Genomic DNA, 8,360 nt, shown 5'->3' on the forward strand with positions numbered 1-8,360 from the left:
CAACAACAAAGAGTCGAGCCTCAGTTAAGGCAGGAGGGAATTTAGTGGAGCTGGGGAGGGAAGAAAGCAGGGTTGGGAGAACCTCCCCAACCCCATCGCTGCTGGCCCGGGGACGGGGCATCCGCCCTCAGCAAGGGAGGTACTCCCGGGATGCTGAGCGCTTCATCTGTCTCCAGGACTCTGGCAGGTAGGTGGTCCCAGCTCCGCAGCTCCCCCAGACCTACAGGTCAGTGTGGTCTGAAGTTTCCTCCGGGGGCCTAGCGGGCGCCCACACGTACTCGGGAGGCACCTGCGCGTCGGGCGCCACCTTGCGGTAGAAGCCGAGCTCCTGCACCAGCGCGTTGATCTCTTCGCGGGTCATTTCGCTGAGCGGAATGCGCTGAGGCGTAGGAGGGGCGGGGTCAGCAGGCCGGCTCGGCCTCGGGCCCCGCCCCCAGCCCGCCTCCCAAGGCCTCACCTCCAGTTCCTCGTAGCGGCGGCCCAGCAGCACGAGCTCGGGGTCGGCCCCAGGGAGGTGTTTCATCACCAGGTTGTGACTGGAGGTGGTGTTAAGGTGGGTGGTGGTGGTCAGAGGGAGGTGGGGGTTCCCGCATCCTTACTTATGGGAACAGCATTTCCTCCTTTGCTGAGCACTTACTCTGTTCCAAGTGGGGCTGGGTTCTTCGCTTGTACATGAGAAAATTAGGGTTCAAAGAAATAAAGGGCTCTCCGGCAGTCATCACTAGTCAGTGTCTTGCCCACCCAATATGGAGACCACCTCAGAATCCTATGGGCGGCCACTACCAATCAATTCCACTTGTCAGTTGAAAACTATCTGCCACCTCTATCTGAAGTTAAGTGGAGATTCTCCCAGGTGCCCACCCCACTCCCTCTCCCCCAGAACAGAAGGATACTAGAATGGAATGTCCTGAGTGACGAAAGCCTTCACCTGGGGAGGAACCAGAGCATCAGAGAACATGGCCCCAGTCCCCTCCAGGTACAGTCAGGGCACTGAAGCCCAATAGGGTCATAAAGCAAGTCAAGTTCAGGCTCCTGATTCTCAGCCTAAGGGTCCTCCCCCTACCCCTAGTCATTGGGACCATGTTGCCCAATCCCCAAGAGGCTCAGGGGGAACAGAGATAGGGACCCCTTCCTTCAAACTCACCTCCTTTAGGCGGTTCAGCTGTCATCCCCCACAGGTCTGGAGAAGTATAAAATGGGATAGGTCAGGAGTCCTTCACATTTATTCCAGCCACACCCCCAAAGCCATACATCCTTATCCCTGAGTTGGGTCGGGTTGTGAGTTGCCCCTGGATCAGCAGTTCCCAAGGTATGAAGGAGATGCTAGTCTCTTGTGGGCAGAAGGGGAAACTGTATACAGGTTGGGAGACTCAGGCCAGAGACACCAGAGGAAAAGGGCAAGGCCAGAGACCCACAGGTGCCAGCCAGCCTTGGGGCCTGTATATCCTGTTGGCTGTTGATTGACTCCTAATGCCCAGGGGAGATGATCACCCTGCTCCTGTTAAGCAGGAGAGACCTGGCTTGGCCTTTGACTCCTGAAATCTCACAGTGGAGGCAGACCAGAAGGAAACATCTCAGAATGGTCCTAGGGGGCCCCCATTAGAGACACCTACTATCTGGTCCTACCCTACACAGGCAGACCTTGCCCTGCCTGCCACCTGTGGCCCAGCCCCACAGACCATCTAGTTGCTTCCCTGACATGGGAGGATGGGAGGGATCCTCCTGCCTTCCCTGAGGAGACACCACCATCCAACAGGAGTCCAGACCCCAGGACTACCACTCCAGCCCTCCTCCATCCTACTGTCACCCCTTTTCTTAGAGACAGAGTCTCACTATGTTCCCCCCAAGGTGGTCTTGAACTCCTGGGCTCAAGCGATCCTTCTGCCTTGGCCTCCCAAAGTGCTGGGATTACAGGCATGCACCACCAGCACCCAGCCATCCTACACCTCTTTGTCAGTCAGCGCTCACAAAAAGCACAGAGAGGGGCTGTGATGGCCAAAGTCACATAGCAAGACAGGGACTCCAAAGGGGAATTTCCTGTCGGGGGGAGGATGGGAGGCTGCAGCAGAGTAAGTGTTAGCAACCAAGTTCCCAACTCCGTTCCCTGTCGAGCTGGCCCCCTTCCCTGGCTCCTGAATGAGGAAAGGAGGCACCCAGAAAGTCTTCTCTCCCCCCAGGAATAGGAAAAGAGACTTTCTGGAGCCTCAAGCCCTGGAACTGGGTGGGGGAGGAATTCCAGGAAAACATGAAGTGATGGGGGATGGGAAGTTGGGACAGGCTTGAGAGTCACAGGCCACGAGGAGAGTTAGGAAACTGTCAGTGTGTCTGGGGGTCCGCTGTCGGCCGGGTAGGGGGAGCTGGGGAAGGGCTTGGAGTTTCAGGCCGCAAAGTCAGTGTCTCAGGCTTCCACGGTGGATGCGGGGGCCATCCTGGGGCTAGGGAACAGGAGGGATGGCCCCGGCGCCAGGGGAAAGCAGTGAGACTCGAGATTCGAGGTGGTCCTGGGGCTGGGGCGGTCGGTGCTCCCTTGGGGCCGCAGGATTGGGAGAAGGTGGTGCCGGGGCTGGAGGCCGACATACTCACCTCTACCCGGGCGCGGGTCAGGCCTCTCAGACGGTTCCAGTCCGGCCGATAGGTAGTGGCGGCTGTGGCTGGAGCCGCAAGCGCCGCGAGAAGCAGCAGCAGCGGCAGCGGAGGCAACAGGAGACTCATCGGGACCCCGGCCGCAAATGATGCGCAAGCTGGAGGCGAACCTCCGAGTCGCTGCGCCACGTCTGGGCCTGCGGGCTGGCCCCGCCCCCGCCAGAGGCCCCGCCCCACTGGAGACCACGCCCCCAGCGCTTGGTTTCCGCCCCAGGGCTCCCCACCGTAGCCTCCCGCTAGCTCCGGGCGAGGTCCCGGCTTTTCCCTGGTCTTGGGGCTTCTGCTTTCCCAGGTCCAAGAGTGTTCACGCTCCTTTTGCCGACCGAGTGTAGGCGCTCCAACGGGATGCAGTCAGGCAGTGCCACCTCACGCCTGCAGAGGGCGCAGGCGAGACGCTGAGGGACACCGGAGTTTCTGAGCCAAGCCTGCGACGAGAGAGAGAGACAGAGGGAGAGAGAAAAGAAAAGAAGAAAAAGTAAGATAGAAACTGGCTTTCTAAGGAGTCCTCGCTTTAGAGCGTAGGAAATGGGGAGTGAGGTTCGGTGGAGGGGTGCGGCTTCTGGAAACTACTGAGACCGGCCAGGGTGTTTTCTACCATTCACAGCTGCTGCCGAGCAGACGCTGTATCCTGGGGTGGGGAAAGAAATTTGTTACTCAGAGGTGGGAAAATACAAGGAGGGTCACAGCTGATAGGCCACGATGGGATCTTAAATCAGCTGGGTTATATTTACGGAGTCAGGATTTACTTTTTTTCCATGTGGCTATCCAATTGAACTAAAAAGATTGTCTTTTTCAGGGCTACTCTGCAGCGTTACCTCTGTTATATATAAATAGGCAACTATGGCCGGGCGCGGTGGTTCATGCCTATAATCCCAGCACTTTGGGAGGCCTAGGCGGGGAGATCACTTGAGGTCGGGAGTTTGAGGCCAGCCTGGCCAACATGGTGAAACCCCATCTCTACTAAAAATGCAAAAATTAGCTGGGCATAATGTGGGCACCTGTAATCCCAGCTACTCGGGAGGCTGAGGCAGGAGGATCACTTGAACCCGGAAGGTGGAGGTTGCAGTGAGCTTAGATTGCGCCGTTGCACTCCAGCCTGGGCGACAGAACAAAACTCCATCTCAAAAAGAATAAAAAATAAAAATAAATAAATAAATATATGTGAGTCTACTTCTGAATATAGTACCCTATTCTAGCCCTCCAGTCCATTTGTCTAACTACACCGTCTTAACTATAGCTTTATAGTCAGACTTGACATCTGATTGTGTTTTTGTCCTCTAGCTTTGTTCTTTCTAGTTCTTTTTTTTTTTCTTCTTCTTTTTGAGATGGAATCTCACTCTGTCTCTCAGGCTGGAGTCCAGGGGTACAATCACAGCCTGAACCTCCCAGGCTCAAGCAATCCTCCCACCTCAGCCTCCTGAGTATCTAGGACTACAGGCATGCGCCGCCATGCCCAGCTGTTTTTTGTTTGTTTGTTTGCTTTGGTGGTGGTGGTGTTTTTTTGAGATGGAGTTTCACTCTCGTTGTCCAGGCGAGACAGGGTTTCACCATGTTGGCCAGGCTGGTCACAAACTTCTGACCTCAGGTAATCCACCCGTGTTGGCCTCCCAAAGTGCTAGGATTACAGGTGTCAGTCACTGAGCCTGGCCCACCCAGCTGATTTATGTTGCCCAGGCTGGTCTTAAACTCCTGGGCTCAAGTGATCCTCCTGCTTTGGCCTCCCAAAGTGCTGGGATTACAGGCATGAGCCACCATGCCTGGCCTGTGGTCTGCATTTTCCTGCGGTGAGGACCATGTGTGAACCCACAGCATCAGTAGCCACTGCATGCAGCCTAGCTTTGTTCTTGAAGGTTGTCTTCATTATACTTGGCATTTTGCACTTCCAGACACAATTTAGGGCCAACTTGTCAACCTCCACAGAAAAACCTTCCAAATTTGTATCAGGATTTCAGATTCCCGTTGCGGAAATCAATCTGAGGAGACTCTGCGGCTTTACATGATTGTGTCTTTTCTACTATGAACATGGTAAGTCTCTCTATTTCTGTAGGTCTTCTTTAATTACCTTCAATAATGTTTTGTGATTTTTAGAATCAATGTTTTGCATATCTTCCATTAGATTTATTACTAAATATTTAATTTGTTATGGTATTACAAACTCTATTGTCTTTACATACTCATTTTCAAGTTGCTTGGCAGTAGCATATAGGAAGACAATTGATTTTTGCTTATTAACCTTGCAGGCAGTGACCTCACTGAATTTGCTTACTCTAATAGTTTAACTGGAGATTTTTAAAAATGTTCTACATGTTCATATTATATCATCTGGAAATAAAAGTGGTTTTCTTCCTTTCTGATCCTTATACCTTGGTTTTATTTCATTGCACTATCTTAATTGTACTGTCTGAGACCTCTGATACAATGTTGACCAGAATTGATAACTGATAATAGCAGATACTCTCGTCTTTTTCCAGATATCATCTTTAAACTATCATGTTTCCTGTAGGTTTGTTATTAATGCCTTTTATACGATTAACAAAGTTCTTTTTCACTTCTATTTTTCTTACAGCTTTTATCATGAACGGATGTTGAAACTTGTCAAATGTTTTCCTGCATCTATTGAGATGGGCATGTGGTTTTCTCTTTTATTTTGTTAAATGTGGTGAAATACGTGAACTGATTTCCATATGTCAAACCTTGCGTTCCTGTAATAAACCAATTTGGTTATAGAAAAAGAGAGAGGGAAACTGAACCCTAGAGAATCCCTGTTTGTGTTACTTATTTATTATTCAGTAGATTATGGGGGCTTGCTCTAGACCAGGCTGGTCTCGAACTCCTGGCCTCAAGTGATCCTCCTGCCTCAGCCTCCCAAAGTGCTAGATTTACAAGTGTGAGCGACTGCACCTGGCCTTTTTATTTCTTTGTACAAAAATTCCAATCAACATTTTTATTTCCCAGAGCACACATTGTGGTGATGGAATATTATGTACCCTGTGGGGGTTGGCAGGATAAAGGGGTTAATACATATAAAGCTCATTAGAACAGTATCTAGTACAGGCTGGGTGCAGTGGCTCACGCCTGTAATCCCAGCACTTTGGGACTCCGAGGTGGGCGGATCATGAGGTCAGTGGTTTGAGACCAGCCTGGCCAACATGGTGAGACCTCGCCTCTACTAAAAGTACAAAAATTAGCCAGGTGTGGTAGCTTGGCGAGTGCCTATAGTCCCAGCTACTCTGGAGGCTGAGGCAGGAGAACTGCTTGAACCAGGAGGTGGAGGTAGTGAGCAAGATCGCACCACTGCACTCCAGCCTGGGCAACACAGGGAGACTCCGTCTAAAAAAAAAAAGAACAGCACCTAGTACAGTGTTAGCTTTCATTATCAGCTCCTTACCTCATAAAGACCCCGTGAGCTACATTTTACAGGTTAGGAAACAGGGTCAGAAAGGTAAAATGAGTGAACTGTGGATTGGGGACTTGAGCCCAACATGTCTAAGCACGCATCTCACGACATAACCAGATTGCTCTTTCTGCCATCTTTATGCGCTGCCATAATGATGCACGTCTCAAGAGCGTCAACAATGCCAGAAGAGAGGCAAACACGAGGTTCTTAGAAGGCTGTGCTCCAAAGTCATGGCCTGGTTTCTAACTGCGGTGATGAAGCATGCTTACATTGGCCAAGTTGAAATCTCTGTTGATCACAGAGCTAGGAAAACTGCTGTGAACCTCACAGGCAGGTTAAATAAGTGTGGAGTGATCAGCCCCAGATTTAATGTGCAACTCAAAGATCTAGAAAAATAGCAGAATAATTTGCTCCCATCCAGCTAATTTGGTTTCATTGTACTGACAACCTCAGCTGGCATCATGGACCACAAAGAAGCAAGACGAAAACACACCGGAGGGAAAACCCTGGGATTCTTTTTCTAAAAATGTAATACACATTTGCAGATAAAATTCCTACAATTAAAAAAAAATAAAAAGAACAGATCACCAGATCACCATTTCCCCTCTTCATGCCTTCTTCAGCAGACACAGCAAATGAATGCGCTCTTTTCACATTGAACCTGGGGACTGCTTCTCAATATTGAGCCAAGGCTGCATTATGACTTTCATGGATCCTAGGGTTTTTGAGTTTTCTTCCTACTTCTATTTTTTTTAATTCTTATTTTTCATTTTTCATTTTTTTTTTGAAAATAGTTTCAACATCAACAGAAATATTTTTCATTTTCTTTTGAGACAGAGCCTCACTGTGTTCCCCCGGCTGGAGTGCAATGGTGCAATCTCGGGTCACCACAACCTCCGCCTCCCGGGTTCAAGCAATTCTCCTGCCTCAGCCTCCTGAGTAGCTGGGACTACAGGTATGTGCTACCATGCCCAGCTAATTTTTGTATTTTTAGTGGAGATGGGGTTTTGCCACGTTGACTAGGCTGGTCTCAAACTCCTGACCTTGTGATCTGCCCACCTCGGGCTCTCAAAAGTACTGGGATTACAGGCGTGAGCCACCTCACCAGGCCTTATTTTTATTTTTATTTTGAGACAGAGTCTTGTTCTATTGCCCAGGCTGGAGTGAAGTGGTGCAACCTTGGCTCATTGCAACCTCTGCCTCCTAGGTTCAAGCAATTCTAGTGTTTCAGCCTCCTTAGTAGCTGGAATTACAGGAACGTGCCACCATGCCCAGATAATTTTTTTGTATTTTTAGTAGAGATGGGGTTTCACCATGTTGGTCAGGCTGGTCTCAACCTCAAGTGATCCGCCTGCCTCAGCCCCCCAAAGTGCTAGGATTACAGGCATGAGCCACCATGCCCAGCCTCTTTTTTCTTTTTTTGGGGGGGCAGGTCTTGCTATGTTGCCCAGCTAGTGTTGAACTCCTGGCCTCAAACGATGCTCCTGCCTTAACCTCCTGAGTAGCTGGGATATGGACATATGCCTCTGTTAAATATGTGAGATATAGATATATGGCATATATCTATTTGATTTTACAATTGCTTTGATAAAAAGATAACTATAATCTAGGTTGGATTCATTATTAGTGGTATATGTTTCCCTTTTTTTTTAACCTTAACTTCCCAGTGTTTCCTTCTAATTTTAAAGGATATTAAAAACACTTTCACGGACACCCTAAAAGTGTGGTGGGCCCTAGACACTGAGCCTACTGTGCCTTCTGGAGAAGTCAGGTCTGCACTGAGTCCTTTGTTTGCACTCGGCTACTTCTCCTTCACAAACTTGATTGTAAAGATATAAAAATAATAGGCCTGGCCGGGTGTGGTGGCTCATACCTTTAATCCCAGCACTTTGGGAGTCTAAGGCAGGGAGATCACTTGAGGTCAGAAATTTGAGGCCAGCCTGGCCAACATGGTGAAACCCTGTCTCAACTAAAAATACAAAAATTAGCCAGCCGTGGTGGTGGGCACCTGTAATCCCAGTTACTCAGGAGGCTGAGGCAGGAGAATCGCTTGAGCCCAGGAGGTGGAATGTTCAGTGAGCCGAGATTGCACCATGCACTCCAGCCTGGGTGACAGAGCAAGATTCATTCTATAAATACATAAACAAACAAATAAATGGAATCTGTTGGCTCAAATAATTTTAAAGTCCAGGCCAGGTGTGGTGGCTCACTCCTGTAATCCCAGCAGTTTGGGAGGCCAAGGCAGGCAGATCACCTAAGGTTAGGAGTTTGAAACCAGCCTGGCCAAAATGGTGAAACCCGTCTCTACTAAAAATACAAA

The 8,360-nt window shown here is 49.7% G+C and overlaps 1 protein-coding gene and 1 long non-coding RNA gene across 2 annotated transcripts; one reads left to right on the forward strand and one right to left on the reverse strand.

Moving 5' to 3' along the window:
- Positions 1-24: 24 nt before the first annotated feature.
- On the reverse strand, positions 25-2,818 carry SELENOM (selenoprotein M). The gene is made up of 5 exons (XM_032256932.1): positions 2,584-2,818; positions 1,145-1,180; positions 894-928; positions 458-536; positions 25-379 (listed from the first exon to the last, which is right to left on the reverse strand). The coding sequence occupies exons 1-5, from the start codon at positions 2,710-2,712 to the stop codon at positions 221-223; spliced, it is 438 nt and encodes a 145-aa protein (XP_032112823.1). The 5' UTR covers positions 2,713-2,818; the 3' UTR covers positions 25-220.
- Positions 2,819-2,830: 12 nt separating this feature from the next.
- LOC116535661 lies at positions 2,831-6,820 on the forward strand. Its single transcript, XR_004262307.1, has 3 exons — positions 2,831-3,118; positions 4,530-4,668; positions 6,209-6,820. It is a non-coding gene; the product is annotated as an uncharacterized LOC116535661 (long non-coding RNA).
- The last annotated feature ends 1,540 nt before the right edge of the window (positions 6,821-8,360 follow it).

The sequence above is a fragment of the Sapajus apella genome, unplaced genomic scaffold (genome assembly GCF_009761245.1).
Source record: "Sapajus apella isolate SASKATOON/1434 unplaced genomic scaffold, GSC_monkey_1.0 scaffold95, whole genome shotgun sequence".
Taxonomy (NCBI): domain Eukaryota; kingdom Metazoa; phylum Chordata; class Mammalia; order Primates; family Cebidae; genus Sapajus; species Sapajus apella.